Below are 19,969 nucleotides of genomic sequence, written 5' to 3'. Positions count from 1 at the left end.
ACAGACAGCACCCAAGGTCAGCGAATCTAGGCCGCTGGCGCTGTAAGACAGCAACTCTACCGCTGCGCCATTGTATCGCCCATAGAATTCTAATATGCTATAACATAAATTTTAATATTCTTTTAAAACAACATGCCCATGTTATTTATGCCCAGCTTTCAACAAGTTCCTTTTATTCAGCATAGATGAAAATTGAAGCAGCATATTCTTTTTGAAATCTTAGAAGGTACCCTTTCAAAAATCCTCTAAATAAGTCAATTATTTTAGAACAAATTCATATTTGTTTGCTTGATGCTATTTTATAATTATTTTGGGGTTTTATTGTAAAACTTGCGAATTTCTCAACAGTCTATTTTCTTCTGCATATAAGGCCATTCTGGCTGAAACCATATCACTCGGCCTAAATTTGGGAACTTGATACTTTGGCATTGTTCTTTCATATGTTCACTTTTCTTCCCCAGTCACTCTCCAGTAAGTGCTAGAACATACTTGGTCAAAGTAACAATCATCTGGTGTCTCTTCCCCCTTCCCTCCCATTTATTAGTCCTGTGATAGTTGAGTAAGATCTTTTTGTGCCCTTATTCAAGATGGTAAATCTCAGCATTTTTTTTCATGCTTGCTATCCCAGAGACACCAACCCAGATTGTAGGATTCCATTTCACTCCTAAATTTGGATTGGGAGTAAAAATATGAAAATATGTTACAAAAACTTTATTGAAGCTCCAGCATCTTGAAGCCCTGTACATAAAAGAACAAATTAGATTTTTTGGGGGGTTTGATGGTGCAAAGATTATAGTGCTGGTTCAATTTAATCTCAAGACATGAAATAGAATGTCCATATCCCACACATCTCAGTGGCAAAATAACGTAGAAATCTGAAATGTTGCATGTTAGCTGTAGCATAAGACTGAAGGCCCTCCATGGCCCAAAGGGGACCTAATTTTCATTTTCGCCATTTGAGTATGGAGGTATTAAATATTTACTAACGTACCTGGTCAAAGTACCATTGATCTCCCTGACCTACAAAGGGAAACTGAAAGTATTGGCACTGAGTTTCTGCCGGACACCAGCTATGATTTAAACCAGTTAAACGGTTATATCGGAAAGAAAGAACCAAGTTCTTTGAGGTACCAAAGAATTGTCCTAGATACTAATACAGAGACTGTTTACAGTGAAAAAGGAACCTTTTTTTGGATGCTTTCGGTGAAATGGGAAAACTCTCCTTATCTAATTTTGGGTAAAGTGTGAATACAAAACATAATTGCTTTAGCATCAACATTCAATGCTTGACAAGAGGAAAAATGACATATTCTGCTTTTAAACTCCCTTTAAATGTGATGAATATGAAGACTCCATAATGTGTGACATTGGGCAAGCGGCAAAGGAAAAAATGTATAAGGTTGTAAACATTGTTTGGGATGAATGTACAATGGCTCACAAATAATAAATAATGGGAAGTGTTATTTTAGTTTTAGTTGGAAATTCTTGTCAAATGCTACCATTAATTCCATGAAGAGATAAAGATGAATTGAAGGGGCATGATAAAGCATCTTATATTGGGAAAATGTTGAACAATGATACTTGTAAACCAGTGTAAAGCCCATCTGCGAGCAAATTTACTCAATCTACAAATGGGGAAATTAAGCGGGAAGACTCGACTGGAATGATTTAGATGAAAAACTGGCACTCCATGATCTGATGCAAGCTGTTTTCCCAAATGTTACTTGAATTACCAGTGATTGTGAGAAGGTGCAATGTGGATCATGATGCAGACCTATCAAAGCTTCCCGGACAACTGTACAGTATAAATCTATTGACAATTAGACTGTCATTGATGAGGCTGTACATTTTTTTGTTGAATTTTTAAACTCTATATCACCACTTGGTGTGCCATCACATCTATATACTAAAACACTCGTTTGTTTGTTTGTTCTGAACTACAGCCAAAACGATGCACGAAAGCACAACAATTTTAGGCCCACCTGACTCACTGTCGTCCCTTTGGTGCTAATGGACGTTTCATTGAAATCAGTGTTATATTTTTTAAGTTATTCACATTTTAAAGTTTAAATCTCTCCGAGGGAGGATAAGGGGGGTTGAGGGGGATGGAGGGAGAGGAGGGGAGGGGGGAATGGGAGGAGGGGGGGAGGAGAGGAGGAGAGGGTGCTGCACCAATGCAGAAGAGGTTTGGGCCCAACGGGTCCACTTGGTCTAGTAATGTACTAAAATTGGATTCATTAATAGTATATAATGGCACAAGATTATCTGTTAAAAATTTATTATTGTTGGTAATTGAGGCTGCAGTATTGGTTGATAATGCTCTTGGGGAAAATATCCTTAACCTTCTGATACTAATTATCCCATCTGATTGTGTGCTTCAACTCAAAGACTTCAGTTCTCCCTGTTCAATGTAATTTAATGACGATCACTGAAAGCTGTTATCTTAGTCTCCACTCAATGCTGTTCCTGTGGTCAGCTATAATTTAGTTGCTCCAGAGTTAAAAATAAAAATAATGTATACAATGTTACACTGGATTTAAAAGCAAAAAATATGATTTATTCTGAAGGACTTCAACACTGAAATCAAGTAAATTTACACATTATGTTATAATTATATTATAAGTGATATAATTATATATATTTGTTAGATTTTATCTCATTTACAAGGAGTGTTTAAAATAAACCCGATTGCAAAGAAATAAACGCAAACATTATTTGCTAGCACAATAACCCGTACAAAACCAGGTATAGAAGCTGGCTGTATTGTAAACTTGTAAAATAAAGAATTGATATTCTTACTGAATTCGGAGCCTATACTTGTGTGTTGGTATGAAGAACTAAAACTTTTTCTATGCCATTAAGGATATGAATGAATTGTCATCCCTCGTGACCAGTTTTCTCTCTTTTACAGATGAATGCTTTGGACACACTTGGTCAAGCAGCTTTGCATCGAGCAGCACACGGTGGTCACTTACAGACATGTCGTCTCCTGTTAAGTTATGGCAGCGACCCTTCCATTTTGTCCCTTCAAGGGTTTACAGCCGCACAAATGGGGAATGAGTCTGTGCAACAGATACTTAATGGTAAGTGCATTGTATACTTGTTAGGTTGAGAACGTGCTGAAAATTCAGCTGATCGCCTGGAATTCATGTACACAGCCACTTCCACATGACACTGCATATTTCGATCAGTTTCCCTTTTCCTGTTATCCAATTTTTGTATCATTAGGTTACACTGATGGTTTTTTTACAACTATTTGGAACAGAATAAATCCTATTGCCTTATGGGGAATATGACTGCAGACATGAGTATATTCATCTGCACACATTGAGAATACTTCAGCTTGGAAATTGCACGATTGGTGGTCCTAATAATACTAAGCAATGTGATTTGATTTTAATTTGATGTATGGCACAGGCAAAATACGATTTGAAATGTGGAAACCCTCCAGATTATCCAGCCTTGCTTCAAGTGCATATGTTATGCTTTTCCTCATTCTATCCTACTGTGGGAAGGAAGAAATCTTAATAGTAAACACTGAGGCAGTTATGAATGATAATTTAACATTAAGATTTCTTTCTGCATTTTGGTTTATTTTTTTTAAATTCCATATTCAACGCCCAAACCTATGGATGTGTGAATAGTTTAGAATAGAAAATAATGTGAAATCTCTGCAAACACAAATTAACGCATCTCAAAGCATAAGTCACACTTTGCACACCTGAGAATATAATACATATAGTTGGTATATAAAATTTAAATTTGACTTTTGGAGTACAGGATATACTGTAAAAAATGCCTGAAACTATTTGGAAAAAAAGCAGGGCATGGTCCAAGCCATCATTCCCCTCTTGACCAAAACCACAATATAAATTGAGGCCTTTCAGTTAATTTTTGTGAGAGCATGTGGTACAGATTACTGTTGTGTTCAAAATAGCAGTAATTGAACTTTATTAATTACCACGATTTGGTTTTGAATGTGATACGTATTCAAAGGAATGATTTTGCATTCAACATAAGCAAGAGCCCAAGGAGCTGATGATTGACTTCAGAAGGAGAAAACCAGGTATGGAGCGAGCAAGCTCCTGGGTGTGCATATCTCTGAAGATCTGTACTGGGTTCAGCATATCAATGCAATCACAAAGAAAGCCAATCAACATCTTGACTTCCTTAGAAGATTGAGGAGATTCAGTTAGTCAACAAATTCTCTATCGAACCTCTACATGTGTATGATAAAGATTATACTGACTGATTGCATCACAGCCTGGGTCCGCATCTCGAAAGCCCTGGAACAAAGGAGAATACAGAGATAGATACTGCCCTGTCCATCAGAGGTACTGGAATCCCCACCATTGAGGAGTTCTGTTGGGGCGCTGCCTCAAAAAAACAGCCAGTATCATCAAAAGACCCACACCACCCTGGTTGTGCTCTCATTTTGCTACCACCCTAGGGAAGACGATAAGAGGAGCCTTAATCCATGACCACGAGGTTTAAGAACAGCTTTTTCCCAGCAACCATCAGGCTCATGAACAATACACAAGCTAACCTCAGTGCTGATCTTTTAAGGACTATGTATTTGGTAGCACTATGAATTTTGTTTTTTGTACTATTATAGTTACCTTGTACTGCTATGACTTTGAGCTTACAAACTTGTATTACAGTTATTAATTGTATATTATTGTTATTTATGAGTATGTTATTGCATTTACGGGCCTGTTAAAGTGCAGCAAGTAAGAATTTCATTGCCGGTTTATATGACAATTAAATACTCTACTTGACTCTTGATTAACCATTTCTACGAATGTTTTTTGTTTAGAGAATGTTCCATTGCACAATTCAGATGTTGATTATCGACTCCTGGAGGCAGCAAAGGCCGGAGACCTGGAAACTGTAAAGGTATATACCTGGACAAAGAATAGTAATTCTGTGCTTTTCTTTGTTTTGCTGCAGTTAGAAGATAAACCTAGTTTGTTGAAAAAGATATTCTATCGCTGGTATTACAATCACCTCCAGCTATACTAGCAAATACAATCCCTCTGCATCTAGTTTGGGATAAAGATGCTGTGTGGTAACTCATTATAATGTCTAACTCCCATCATAGCAAAAATGGTAGCACTTGATTACCAGCAGCATTCTTCATTCATAAAGTTTCTGAAACTTAGTAAAGAAGTTTGTATTTTTCCATGCTTTTCCAATCAGCTGTTGTAACACCAGAGTAACCCGTCAGCTAATAATTGTTAAATTATCCCACTTTGTGACATTTAGATTTGTATTGTGATTCAAAACTGATTTTGTTTTTGTTGAATGTTTTAACCCATTCCTAAATTTATCATTAGATTTGTTTGATGCTTGATCAGTGTGAAAGACAATTTATAAACTTTGAAGGATGAATTATGAAACTATAATATTGTACATTCAGTTTAAATTGCTTGCATGAAATCATGACGACTGTCAGAATTTTCTGATTTCAGTAACAGTGTAAGCCTGAAAGCTGCTGCAGTTGAACTAGGAGCAGGAATTGGCCATTACTGGACCTCATCTTAGTGAATGTATCCGATCAAGTGGAGGGAGTTGTCAGTGGGGTGCATGTTGGAGATAGCGACTACAATTTTATACTTCGAGATTATTATGGAAAAAGATAAGGGATGAATCAGGGTGTTAAGTTCAGTGAAGACCAATTTCATTAAAATATGTCTTTTGCTCTGTCATTCGTTAAGAATGTGGCTGAAGATTTATTTCATAATCGCTTTACTGTGCAAGCCACCTATCCTTTGCTTCCCTTAATTTCAAAAAGTCTATTAATCTCTACACACTGTTATTGAACCAACTTAACCCTCTTGTAGAGAATTCTAAAGGTTCGCTGCCATCTGAATACTTATTTTTTTCTCATTATTCTTCTGAAAGGCTAACCCATTGAGACTGTAACCCTTGTTCCTCATAACCCAGCTTAGAGAAATACCATTTAATGAAATATCTATTTTGTTAAACCCATAAGAATTTTATACATTTTAACAAAATCGCCTCTCGTTTGTCCAAACTCAAGAGTTAAGGCCCAGTTTGCCTAATTACTTCTAAAATGACAAACCTCCTGTCCTTGAAATTAATTTTGGTGAATTTTATTATCCTGATTTCCTATGAGCTGTGATTGTCCAGCATCCCCCCCTGATTCCAACTGTCCCAGCCACAAGATTTTGGGCTTCTCTAATTAAACTTGTAGTTCCCCTTTGGCCTTTTAAGGCACAGCTTTAGAAAAAAATTATTATGCATGAATGGAAACTTCATATCCTGGGATACAGAATTGCGGACATCATTGGCAAGACCAACATTTTAGTTATGGATCCCTAATGATCTTTGTAAAAGTGGCGATGAGCTACTATCTTGAATTGCTGCACACTTTCTAGTTGGTAGTCCTTTTACAGAAGACGTGAAAGCTATCTCTTACAGCTAGTCTCCAGTCATAATTACCTTGTGTACCTTTGTGTCATATTTTGATTGCTGATGCTCCTATTGAAAATTTTAGATTCCAGTTGACTAGAGATTACTTGAATTGATCTGCAGAATGATTTTGTTTATTGACCCACAAGCACTGTCTACCAAAACATCAGAATATAAGCACACAACATTGATACATCTGCAAAGATAATATTTCAATGTGTCTACCAAGCAGCAGGGCAGTTCATTATTGGCAGTGTCGGTAGTTTTCTTATGGTTGTTTTCTCAAATTGATCAAGGCGTTATGTCACGGCCAGCAAGGACCAACTTCAAAGCCCACTGCCTAAATCTACCCCCTTTACTCCATACCCATTTAAATACCCATTTGTGAGGATATTCACTGCTCCCTGTCAATCATTATTCTATTTACCTCACCCCATTTGTGAACCAATCACCCACAAACAAGTACCAAATATGTTTTCCTCTGGTTAGGTAAGTCCTGTCCTTTCTTCATCTCTGATTTACCTAATGCATTTTGCAATACTTCCTTTATATCCCAGATTAGGACAGTTCTGGAGTATATTTGATATTTTATTTGGTCTGATTGTGTTGGTTAGAAAGCTGTCCTGTTCTTATCTGTGTTCTGATTAACCTAAGTATTATTTTCCCAGAAAATAATAGTCTGACATTATATTGACACATGCTGTCTTTTTTTACCAACAAACATAATATTTGAGTGACTTAATGCGGAAAATATTCTAGTGACTCTGTTGTAAGTATATTCAAGGTAAACCTTGTAATTGTAGTTAGCTCATACCCTAAATTCCAGTATGTTAAATTGTGCTGATCAAATTCTAACACCGAGAAATGTCATGGGTATTTTTGTACTTTAAGATTGCTATATAAATGCTAGCCACTGTTGGGCACATTCTTTTTAATTTGAATATTGTGACACATTAGTTCTAAATGAAAAAGATTTAATTGAGATATTGCTTCACTCATATCTAAGCAAGAGGAGTATTAAATGAAGGCCAGTGGTTTAAAATTGGAAGTTTGGATAAATCAATGTCTGCTGCACAGCAAAGACCATGTGCATTCAGCTCACACACAAGTCGTTTTCCTCCGATTGCCAGTAAAGCATTAGATATTAATGGAAAAGCAGGTACTCCATTCTTGGAATGTATTGCTTGTTGGATTTTATAACTGGAATAGGCCTGGGTACGAACAAAAAATCATGCTTCACGATTTGTTGGAATTTAACAAGCAGCTTTGCTTTCATTTGTTCAGATTTTCCAAGTCAATTCAATTGATAGAATTACATTTCATAAAAGTTCTAAACTGATTTTGGATGATCAGCCCATGATCATATCGAATGGCAGTGCTGACACGAAGGGCCAAATGGCCTACTCTTTCACCTATTTTCTATGTTTAAACAAAATTTCAATAACTTTTGCTGATCAGTCTAATTTTATTTTAAAGCAATTGTGCACAACCCAGAATGTGAACTGCAGAGACCTGGAAGGACGACACTCCACCCCACTACATTTTGCTGCAGGTTACAATCGGGTGGCAGTAGTAGAGTACCTGCTCCATCATGGCGCTGATGTGCACGCCAAAGACAAGGGGTTTGTATTTTTTTCTTTTGAGATTTGGTCTGCTTGCTTCACTCTTAAAATGGAAGAATAATATCAATATGTTTGACATTCAGAATTATGTAGACTTAAACTATTGAAAGGGATTCATGTTCCACTGCACTCCAAGTCTAGCCCTCTCCCAGCCCTCAAGCCTGGTCTTGACATTGAAGTCCATAGAGAGAAAGAGCAAACATCGGCCAAGATTCCTTATCCTGATTGTTTTTTTCAAGAAAAGGTGTAACTAGAAACTAACCTGCCTGTGACATCCCATTTACCTGTGATGTTTCACTCATGATTCGTGTTCAATTGGCAAAAAGCCGATTTGTCTTTTGAGATAAGAGAGAAGAAAATACTCTCACAAATAGTTATTGTCACCTATACAAGCAGAGTTACAAAATGTGTCTCTTTAACTGTCAATACTGCCCAAATTGATTGAGTATAAAGAATCATTCATTTTTGACTGAAGTGATTTTGTGCAATTTTCAGTGGTGAACTTAAATTATTTGTCTTTCAGGGGTCTAGTACCCTTGCATAATGCTTGCTCATATGGACATTATGAAGTAGCAGAGCTGCTGGTGAGGCACGGTGCCTCAGTGAATGTGGCTGATCTATGGAAGTTCACACCTTTACATGAAGCAGCAGCCAAAGGCAAATATGAAATTTGCAAACTTCTTTTAAAGGTACATGATAATTTGAAGATTTGCATAAATGCTTAGTGTTAGCCACAGAAAATCAATCAACTTGCATATGGTTAGAACATGTTGCAGTAAAATGCTCTACTGACATTTTGACGTTGGTAAAATTTAAAGTAGCCGTTATGGAACCATTACTATAGGATGATCACATGCTCGGGTCTAAATTGAATAGATAGTCATGTTTTAATTTCCCATCTTTGCTTTGCCTCATATTTTAGGATTTAACTGACTCAGTTTTATGCTCCTTATTTACAGCTATGATGACTCCTCTAAGGGCTGAAATGCAAGGGGGTCGAAGCTAAACCTTTAGTTAGATTTTATCTGGAGTACTGCATTCAGTTCTGGTCACTGCAACATGAAAAATATATTGATCTTGAGGCAGTAAATATATTGAAAGAGTTGAGAGTATGGACAGGAAAGAAAACTTTGATTTCTCCATAAAATATGGAATATAAACCTAAAAATAAAGCTTGGCCATTCACAGGCTATAACACAGGTTCCTAACACTAATGTATGTGGAATTTGGGGATTCTTTGCTCTAAAAGGCTGTTGAGGCTAGAGCAGCTGAAGATGTCAAAACATTGATAGGTTTTTTTATTAGCTACGTTTTAACATAAAGGACTAAAGCCAGTTAAATAGAGTTAAGAAATGGATTTGGCAATGATCTAATTGAATGATAGAAAAGAATTGTGTGATTGAATGAATTACTTCTGATTTTTGTTTCTTGATCCCATCATAAATAAGAGTTCGTCAGATAATGTAAATAATGTTTATCTTAATGTGTTATGAAAATCACTTTTTTTCTCAGCATGGAGCTGATCCGACAAAAAAGAACAGAGATGGTAATACACCTCTGGACCTTGTGAAAGAGGGAGATACAGATATTCAAGATTTACTACGAGGAGATGCTGCTCTGCTTGATGCTGCGAAGAAAGGGTGCCTAGCTCGGGTCCAGAAGTTATGTAGCCCTGAGAACATAAATTGCAAAGATACTCAAGGAAGGAACTCAACGCCACTCCATCTTGCAGGTAAGGTCTTAGATAGATATTGTGCCATTGCTAATCTATTTATTTTTAATCATATTCTTCCTCATTTCACTGAAGCTTATTCTTTCCTAATCCATGTCCTATTTTCACAGTAAAAATTGTTGGTGATTACCATTTTTCAAATGTTTTGTTCAATATTTCTATTTAATTTCTCAAACATAATTCAATCAGGATCTTAAAGATGGAGGATAAAGAAAGCATTGATAGTATTTTATGGGGATATTAATCTATGTATGGCTAAGAAAAATCATATGGGCAAAGGTAGACAGAATGAGTTCATTGGGTGCCTTTGGGATAGTTCCCTTGTATAGCATGTTCTGCAGCTAACTAGCAAGCATGTTATATTGGAACTGAAAAAAAGTATTTCAAGATGAGATTCGTAGTAAAGGTGCGACAGTGATCATATTTTTTACATTCTGCTTCACGGAGTGAAGAAAGGGTCCAGAACAAGAAAGAGAAATTCCAAGAGGATACACCATCTAAAAAAAATAAAGGTAGTATCAAATGTAAAGAGTGTCTGCCTTATAAAGATAAATATGAGGAATTAATAATAAAAAATAGAGATTTGCATTGATCATCTTGTAGAACATGCAAGTTGAGTCCCAATGATAGTTGTAAATCAGAAATTGGAATGAAGAAAGGAATCAAGAAAATTAGCAGGGATGTGATACTGAGCAAATTGTTGGAGCTCTAAACTGACTGCACTGGGTTCTGATGGACTTTGCCCTAGACTGTTTAATTATGTGGCTAGTGAGATAGTTGATGCATTGACTTTTAATTTTGCATGACTCCTTGAGCTCCGAGATAATTAGCTTGGGTTAAGCACCAAAATATGGGCCAATGACACAAAGACGGGTAGGAAATTGAGCGAACGAGCAAAGATTAGGCTAATGAAGTAAACAATGGGACAATGTAAAAATATCATTTTTGGCAAAGAAAATGGAAGGGGAAATAAGACAGGAACCGAATTTGGCCATTCGACCCATCAGTTCTACTCTGCCATTCAGTCGCGGTTGATCTATTTTTCCTTCTCAACCTCATTCTCCCACCTTTACCCTGTAACCTTTAACGCCCTAACTAAACAAAAACCTATCAATGTCTGCTTTAAAAATACCCAATGTCCTGACTTCCACAGCCATCTATGGCAATGAACTCCACACATTCGCCACCCTCTGGCTGAAGAAATTACGCCTCATCTCCATTCTATAGGTACGCCCTTGTATTCTGAGCCTATGCTTTCTGATTCTAGACTTTTCCATTACTGGAAACATACTTTCCACATCCATTCACCTAGGTGTTTATTATCTGGTGGATTTCAATGAGATCTCCTCTCATCCTAAACTCCAGCAAGTAGAGGCCCAGAGCTTTCAAACGCTCTTCTTACATTAACCCAATCATCCCGTGATCATTCTCATAAACCTTCTCTGGATCCTCTCCAATGTCAGCACATCCTTCCAAAAGCCTTTTTCTAACTGGTGAGAGATTGCAGAACTTTGAAATGCAGAGGGACTGGGTATCCTCGGGTATTATTTGCTCACGGCTAATATGCAATTATTACTTATTTTCATGTATTGCAAGCAGAATTATATACGTGGTGGAGAATATTGATGAGACCACAGCTGGAGAATTGAATTCAGCATTGGTCTCCTTATTTAAGGTTTTTTAGACTAATCCCTGGAATGGATGAGTTGTCCTGTGAGGAAAAGGTAGACGAGTTCTACTAATTTCCACTGGAGTTTAGAAGAATGAGAGGTAACTTGATTGAAACACAAACTCCTGAGGTGGTCTCAACAGAATTGATATGGTGCAGATGTTTCTTCTTCAGAGGAATCTGGAACTAAAGGGCACTATTTAAAAATGTCATCATTTAAGAGAGATGAGAATTATTTTCTCAGCAGTGAGTCCTTGGAGTGCTCTCTCTCGAATTGGTGGAAGCAGTCTTGATGTGCTATTGAGGCAAAGATAGGATCTGATAAGAAAGTGAGTAAAAGGTTATCCACTTTGGTGGTAAGAATAGGAAGGCAGAGTATTATCTGAATGGTGTCAAGTTAAGAAAAGGGGACGTACAACAAGATCCTAGTGCATCAGTCACTGCAAGAAAGCATGCAGGTACAGCAGGCAGTGAAGAAAGCCAATGGAATGTTGGCCTTCATAACAAGAGGAGTTGAGTATAGGAGCAAAGAGGTCCTTCTACAGTTGTACAGGGCCCTAGTGAGACCGCATTTGGAGTACTGTGTGCAGTTTTGGTCTCCAAATTTGAGGAAGGGTATTCTTGCTATTGAGGGCGTGCAGCGTAGGTTTACTAGGTTAATTCCCGGAATGGCGGGACTGTCATATGTTGAAAGACTGGAGCGACTAGGCTTGTATACACTGGAATTTAGGATGAGAGGAGATCTTATCGAAACGTATAGGATTATTAAGGGGTTTGTACACGTTAGAGGCAGGAAACATGTTCCCAATGTTGGGGGAGTCCAGAACAAGGGGCCACAGTTTAAGAATAAGGGGTAGGCCATTTAGAACTGAGATGAGGAAAAGGTTTTTCAGTCAGAGAGATGTGAATCTGTGGAATTCTCTGCCTCAGAAGGCAGTGGAGGCCAATTCTCTGAATGCATTCAAGAGAGAGCTAGATAGAGCTCTTAAGGATAGCGGAGTCAGGGGGTATGGGGAGAAGGCAGGAACGGGGTACTGTTTGAGAATGATCAGCCATGATCATATTGAATGGCGGTGTTGGCTCGAAGGGCCGAATGGCATCCTCCTGCACCTATTGTCTATTGTATTGTCTATTAGGCAAGAGTGGGGAGTTGAGATTACAGTCAGTGGCCTGTTCCTCTAGTTTGTGTTTATTTAAAGTTGGACAATCAAGCATAGTTTTTCAGGGATAACTATTTTTGTATTTCTAATAGAAATGGGTAAATTTGTGCTTTTGATTTGAATAGAGGCTAAGAGCTGTTCGACATTCTAAACTTTCAGACATCAACACTATGGTGGAAAAGATTAACTACTTTTGCTTTTTTTGTATTGTAACTGTTTTGAAAAGGTGCCAGCGTAGAGGTGGGCATAATTCTGCAATAGACTCACAGCATTCTTTATTGTATCTATCTATATACTAAAACTCTCATCTTGTATATTTGGGTTTGTGGATATATTTGTTCCCGAAATACAGCCAAAACAGTACACTATAGCACAACAATTTTAGGCCCACCTTACTCACCATTGGCATGTGGTTCAAATGGTTGTTACATTTTAAAAGTTATTCACTTTTTAAACTTTAAGAAATCCCTTTTCCACTTGACCTGCCGTCAGCCGCGCCTGCACAGAAATACCTCCGTCTTCGACGTCACAATGGGAACCCAACAGGTCCGAGCCTGCGCAGTTGGCGCCCGTTGATCTAATACTTGCTTAAGATGGCCGCCTGATCTGCACTTGCCTGTGCAATTGGGGCCCATTGATCTAATGCTTACATAAGATGGCCGCCGGATCTGCGCATGCACAGTTGGGGGAGGGTTGCCGCTCAGATGGGGGCGGGACCCGCCCGAGTGACGGGAGTGGCGGCCAATGAGGGGGTTGAGGGGGGATGTAGTGGGTGAGTGTCGTCAGTTGGGGGAGGGTTGCCGGGCCCACAGGAGAGGTTTGGACGGAGGGTTGCCGGGCCCGCAGGAGAGGTTTGGGCCCAACGGGTCCACACCTGTCGAGTAACAGTCTAAAAGGCAGTAAATTTGCACGAGGAATCGTTCCTTGGATAAATCTTACCTGTTCACATACTTTGTGTTTGGCTGTTGTAGTGCGAACCACCCTATACATAAAGCCATTGCTCTTCAAATTATATTTAATGTTTTTCTTTTGATTGAAGGCTAGTTTTATGGGTTGTCACCGAGCTTGATCTGGAATATATGTGTAGGCTATCAAGTTTCAATAGAGAGCAGTTCTCCTTGACTGACTCGCTTGTAACTTTCTGCAACAGGATATTGCACATTGCTGCAATGCAGTGCCATAATGCTTGCTGCTCTTGCCTTCAGTGACCCAGGTTCAATTACAACCTCTGTGCTCTCTTTGTGAAGTTTGCATGTTCTCCCCAGTGACCATTTGGGTTTCCCCCAGGTGCTTTTGGTTTCCTCCCATTTCCAGAAGGTGTTCTGCTTGGTAGGTAATTGCTGTAAAAATATCCTCTAATGCAGATGGGTGGTAAGGAGATTTAGGGTGGAGTTGATGGCTTCTGAAAGAGGCTAGCTTACAGGAAAACAGATGGGGAATGGGATAGATGGCAATGCTCTGAGAGATCAAATCGAGTTGATGGCTGAGAGTCCTAATCATGAAAGTCTAGTAGGATAGACACTCTGCATTTGTCTCTCCGCCACATGTGAAAATACATTACCATAATCAAATTCCTTTTGCAAATACAATAAGTGTATCATTGAATGGGAAAGTATGCTTTTTCTTTAAGGACTTCTGTCCTCTCCTTTCTCTTGCCTTTGCTTTCCCATCCTACTCTTAACTGTATTTCTTTTGTCTTGCATATTTATGAGTTGAGCTCCTCCGCACTTATGATTCTGTGCATTGAAGAGTGTGGAAATATCACAATCAAGCCTGATGTTCCCATTCATTATGCGTGTGCAGGTTTTAGCCACATCACTGGATGACATTTGGGCACAGCAATCAGGATGTTTATTAGGGCACAGAATTATTCAAATGTGAGAAGCATTTAGCTCTATAGCAAACTCAGTTGTTATTCTTAAACAATAACCATGTAGGAGGTGAACTTCCACATGTTTATCTTTACAGAGCCTTTTAGTAGTATTCCATTAGTACAGTATCCACCTGGGTGACTTATGTGCCCTGCCTCTGAGAAATATGAGCTTGATTATAAAGCAGATATATTAATCTGTAAACTTTAGCACTAAATAAAGCTGACAAAATTGGATGCAAGTTTATTTGCTGCAATAATTATTTTGCTTTTGTTTTGCAGCTGGCTATAATAACCTTGAGGTGGCTGATTATCTTTTGGAGCATGGTGCAGATGTTAATGCACAAGACAAAGGGGGCCTTATTCCCCTTCACAATGCAGCATCGTATGGGGTAAGAAACTGCATTATCACCAGTCATTAATTCTAATATCATTCAAATAATATTAATGCACTGTTTATAAAAGTGGAAGGCACTAGGGTTCATGGCCTGTGTGGATTACAATAGAGAAAACAGCAAGTAAGCCCTTCATTTGAAGTTTCAGGAACTTGCACCATTTACAAAACATCAACATATCAAAATATCTTGTCCTAAAAAAATATTATTTATTGTAATTTCATTGCAAGGATATTTTAAAATATAAAAGCATTGCTATTTCTGTCAATAGGAGAGTTAATAATCAACCCAAGGCTTCTGGAGCCTGTTTGTTTTTTAGACTTGAAAAGCATTTAAAAAAAATATATATAAATGAAGTTGCATATTTTAAGCTATTTTGCTTTTCTTTCAGCATGTCGATATTGCAGCACTTTTAATCAAATACAACACCTGTGTCAATGCAACTGATAAGTGGGCCTTCACTCCATTACATGAAGCAGCACAGAAAGGAAGAACACAGCTATGTGCTCTGCTATTAGCTCATGGGGCGGACCCTACCATGAAGAACCAGGAAGGCCAAACTACGTTAGATTTGGCTACTGTATGTTTTTAAATGGGTTTTTACATTGTTCCTTAAATTAACTTTTTAAATGAGAAATTATTGTGTGATTAACATTTAAGAAGCTGAGCCTTTTTTTAATTTCAGGCTGATGATATTAGAGCCTTGCTCATTGATGCTATGCCACCAGAAGCTCTCCCCAGTTGTTATAAACCTCAGGCAACTGTTGTTAGTGCAGCAGTGATATCTCCAGCATCAACTCCATCCTGCTTGTCAGCTGCTAGCAGTATAGATAACTTGAGTGGCCCACTTGCAGAATTAGCTGCGAGTGGTACCTCGGGTGCAGCTGATGGAGCTACTGGCACTGAAAGGAAAGAAGGTGAAGGTAAGCTGACTGAAACAATTCTTCTAATGATGTTTGTCAACAGATTATCTCTGATCTTGGGCTTCAGAAAATTCTTCATTGGTTATAAGTTGATGATAGATGGTTTATTTGAAAAATTGATTTCACTGGAGATCTTATGGCCAGTTAGGAAGACAAACACAGGGTTTAGGAGCCACGATTAATGCTACTCTTAAACCAACAGCATGAATAATGTGCTTGTTTACTTTTTTTGCTGTGTGTGAAACTTGCAAAGTACGAAGTGTTGGCACACATTGAATAATTCCAGGGATGAGTACTGCCTTGACAAGGTGTAAAATTTTGATATATATCTCATATTTCTTTACAACTCAAATAGAGGCCGTTCAGCCTATCGTCCATTCTGGCTTTCTGAACACACCTTTCAGTCTCATTCTCCCACTTATCTCCCTGGAGCCTCTTTCACATTCCCTTAAACTCCCTTCTATTGACTCCATTTGTCCCTATTGCTGCCTCGGCAAGGCCTGCAGCTTTGTCAGGAACGAGTCGTGTCATGGCCGTTCCCTCTTCTCCCCTCTCCCATTGGGCAAGAGGTGTGGAGGTGCACTCAGAGAGATTCAGGAACAGTTTCTTCCCAGCTGTTGTCAGGCAACTGAATCATCCTGCCGCAGCCGGAGAGCAGTACTGAACAGCTATCTACATCATTGGTGACCCTCAGACAATCTTTGATCGGACTTTGCTGGCTTTACCTTACACTAAATGTTATTCCCTTGTCATGTATCTGCACACTGTGAATAGCTCGATTGTGGTCATGTAATGTCTTTCTGCTGACTGGATGGCATGCAGCAGAAGCTTTTCACTGTACCTCGGTATAGGTGATAATAAACTAAACTGAAACTCCTAATTCTCCGGTGCCCATCTACACCAGGGGAAAATTATAGTTGCACCTATCAAAATTTTGTAATGTGGGAAGAAGCCAAGCCATTCAGGGAAACCCGCGTGATCAAACGCAGACAGAACTTAGGATTGAGTTTGAACCCATTAAAAAGCAGAGAGAGAGAGAGAGATGTACTATCACATGCCATTTCAGTAATGCAGATTTATCGTCACATTTGATCATTGCAAGGTAAAAAATATAAACATTTTGTATTTCCAGCTGTTACTGTTCTGGATATGAACATAACCCAATTCCTGAAAAGTCTAGGTTTGGAACACCTGCGTGATATTTTTGAAAGGGAACAGGTGAGTGAAAAGCAAATCTTTGCTTGACACATATGTTTAAGAATTTGAATAGTGCTAGAATTTGACAATCTTTCATTTTCAGATCACATTGGATGTGCTGGCAGACATGGGACATGAAGAGCTGAAAGAAATTGGAATCAATGCCTATGGGCACCGTCACAAATTAATAAAGGGTGTCGAACGACTGCTTGGAGGACAGCAAGGTAAATTGAAGCCTTTCGAAAGTAACCATAAATAAGATTTGCCATACACATTGCTATGAATCTATAGAAAGTTGTATTAATACTCCCTTTTCATCCCCTTTAATCATTAAATCAGCTCCATACATCAGAATATTCAAGACCCCTCACACAGGAGATTTTCTAATCATCGATTCTGGGGGAAAATGTGTTATTCCCAGAATCGATGGAAAGTCTTCTATTCTGTCATTGTTGCTTAATCCCAGTAGCTAAATAATGTGCTCTATGCACAATTGTTCTGTTTGTTTTTGTTTTCAGGTATTTTTTCTAATGTCTGTTGGTTTCAAACGCTAACCTCTATAATTTTTAATTATTTGTGTGTGGTTTTATACACAATGGAATAAATTGGTTGCTGATGCTCTTTTAAGTATTTCTCTACTGATGATTACTTGTATATTATGTTATTGTGGGTCAACGACTCTTTTACGAATAAATTAATGGAATTGCCTTATACATGCAAAATGTTCTATCCTTAAAGACTTTGCACCAACGCTCTCTCCCTACATTGCCACTGTCACCCCCTTGCAAACCTTCCTCTCTTTCAGTCTTTGAGATCATTAAATTTGTTGCAGACATTAACGTTGATTACCCTCTCTCCAGGTGCAAATCCATACCTGACTTTCCATTGTGCCAACCAGGGAACCATTCTTATTGATCTTGCAACAGATGACAAAGAATACCAGTCTGTGGAGGAAGAGGTACTTTATCTCTTGGGTTTGCCAAAGTGGTTTTGTGCCTTGGAACGTCTTGAGGTCCTGTTAGGTTGCCTTTTTTGCTCCCAATCTGTCCTATGTTAAAAGAACTAGACAGTGTCAACAGTTTTTTGTATTTAATCTAATTTCATATGTCACTTCAAGCAATGTGTTGTATTTTGCGTTGGAACCTTCTGGTCAGATCTCTAGTTTTCAAGTAGTTGCATGGTTTTTGCTCCTGGAAAATAAGATCAAAATTGAAGTAAATGTTCAGTTTTCAGAACTCTTAACTGGAAAACTGATCCAGTTAAGTCAAGCTGAAACTTTTAAGAAGGAGAGCCCAACTGAAAAATTGATGCCAGGTCCAATAGAAAGAGGAAAACAAAGGCTAGATAGAAATAAAGTACTCCCCATTAAGGTGATATCTACCTGGCCATAGATTCAGTGATATGGAACGTCTGTATTTTCAATGGAGTTGAATTATTAATACATTAGATACTGCAGCAATACATTCAATAATTGTTCTTAATGTCTAAAAATTACAGATCATTAGAAATTTTGGACTCGTGCTCTGTGTCTGTCATAGGTAAATTTTAAATCTGATCAGAGTACAATTTAATCTGAATTAACTTTTTTGCCTCTGTTATGCAATCATATTTTGAATTGGACTTTTGGGAGATGCCTGCAGATTAAAATAGCTCTTGTCCTCTTAGGGCTGTCTGTGTTACTGGTAAAAGCAATGTAAATAGGATCTCAAAGGTATCACAATATGCTGGAGTAACTGAAGAAGGGTCTCGACCCGAAACATCACCCATCCCTTCTCTCCAGAGATGCTGCCTGACCCGCTGAGTTACTCCAGCATTTTGTGATACCTTCGATTTGTACCAGCATCCGCAGTTATTTTCCTACGTAAATAGGATCTCTATATGTTTTCATTTTAAGTGTACATATGTTTGCTACATATAGTTATGATGTCAGTGTTAACCCTTTTGATAATGGTGGTTTGCAGTATGTTGGTCTCCAAAGGCATCTTTTGTGGTGAATATATTTAAATCAAAAGAAGTAAGATATTGTCACTGTAACTAATACATCAATTTGTAGAGTTTAATGTATCAATGGAATATAGCATTAAAAAGTGTGAAACACTTTGTGATATTCAGAGGCTGACAGAAGCAGTTTTTATAAGAAACAAAATACATGCCTTATGTCCTCGTGACATCTTTTCATTGTATCAAGTGTATTGATTTCAACGTCTGGTCCTATTACACAGAAAGGGAACTAACAAAGATATTGTCATTTAGATGCAAAGTACAATCCGTGAACACAGAGATGGTGGGACAGCAGGTGGAGTTTTTAATAGGTATCATATTATTAAGGTAAGAAATAATTAACATTTAAATACTCAATATTTTACAATAGTTATTTGAGTTTGGATTTATTAAGAATTCCAAAATTTACAAAAAATTATTTTAAATTAGAATCAGAGTCATACAGCACAGAAACAGGCCCTTCAGTCCAACTCATCCATGCCAACCAAGATGCCCCATCTAAGCTAGTTCCATTTGCCTGCGTTTGGCCTAAATCCCTCCAAACCTTTCCAATTTAATTCAAGTCAGTTCAGAATTCTGGGGATGAAGACTCGACTCCTTCTGTCTTTTCCGTAATCGCTTAGACGATATTGGTTGCATTCATGTGTTTAGATATGATAGGATAGGGACTAGTGACCAGAGGCCTTGACCATTAACCCAGTAGAAGGTAAATTTTAAAATAAATACGTGGAATATATTGTTGGTAATGTTGACCATTGTCACAAAATACCTTCAGGGAAAGAAAACTACTCTGACCTGGCCTAAATGCAATTCCGTTCCCACCTGCATGATCAATTCATGACTATCCTTTGAAATTGTCAATCTGACCAAACAGTTCGAGCAATCAGGGAGAGACTATAAATGACGGAATAAAGTAATCATTTCTGAGAGAGTTTTTGACCCGCAACATTAATTCTGCTTCATTT

General features: G+C 38.1%; 1 protein-coding gene across 1 annotated transcript in view; it reads left to right on the top strand.

Moving 5' to 3' along the window:
* Positions 1-19,969, top strand: part of tnksa (tankyrase, TRF1-interacting ankyrin-related ADP-ribose polymerase a) — a 94,987-nt gene that overhangs the window by 60,050 nt on the left and 14,968 nt on the right. Inside the window, exons 13-24 of the mRNA XM_078395967.1 lie at positions 2,912-3,083; positions 4,817-4,896; positions 7,912-8,057; positions 8,581-8,746; positions 9,570-9,789; positions 14,771-14,880; positions 15,275-15,463; positions 15,569-15,806; positions 16,939-17,024; positions 17,107-17,227; positions 17,864-17,961; positions 19,257-19,331. Coding sequence (XP_078252093.1) covers positions 2,912-3,083; positions 4,817-4,896; positions 7,912-8,057; positions 8,581-8,746; positions 9,570-9,789; positions 14,771-14,880; positions 15,275-15,463; positions 15,569-15,806; positions 16,939-17,024; positions 17,107-17,227; positions 17,864-17,961; positions 19,257-19,331 — 1,701 coding nt within the window. The remainder of the gene's footprint in view (positions 1-2,911; positions 3,084-4,816; positions 4,897-7,911; positions 8,058-8,580; positions 8,747-9,569; positions 9,790-14,770; positions 14,881-15,274; positions 15,464-15,568; positions 15,807-16,938; positions 17,025-17,106; positions 17,228-17,863; positions 17,962-19,256; positions 19,332-19,969) is intronic.

Source organism: Rhinoraja longicauda, chromosome 3, assembly GCF_053455715.1.
Source record: "Rhinoraja longicauda isolate Sanriku21f chromosome 3, sRhiLon1.1, whole genome shotgun sequence".
Taxonomy (NCBI): Eukaryota; Metazoa; Chordata; class Chondrichthyes; order Rajiformes; family Arhynchobatidae; genus Rhinoraja; species Rhinoraja longicauda.
The sequence above is the reverse complement of the archived record's forward strand: the minus strand, read 5'-3'. Positions and strand labels throughout refer to the sequence as shown.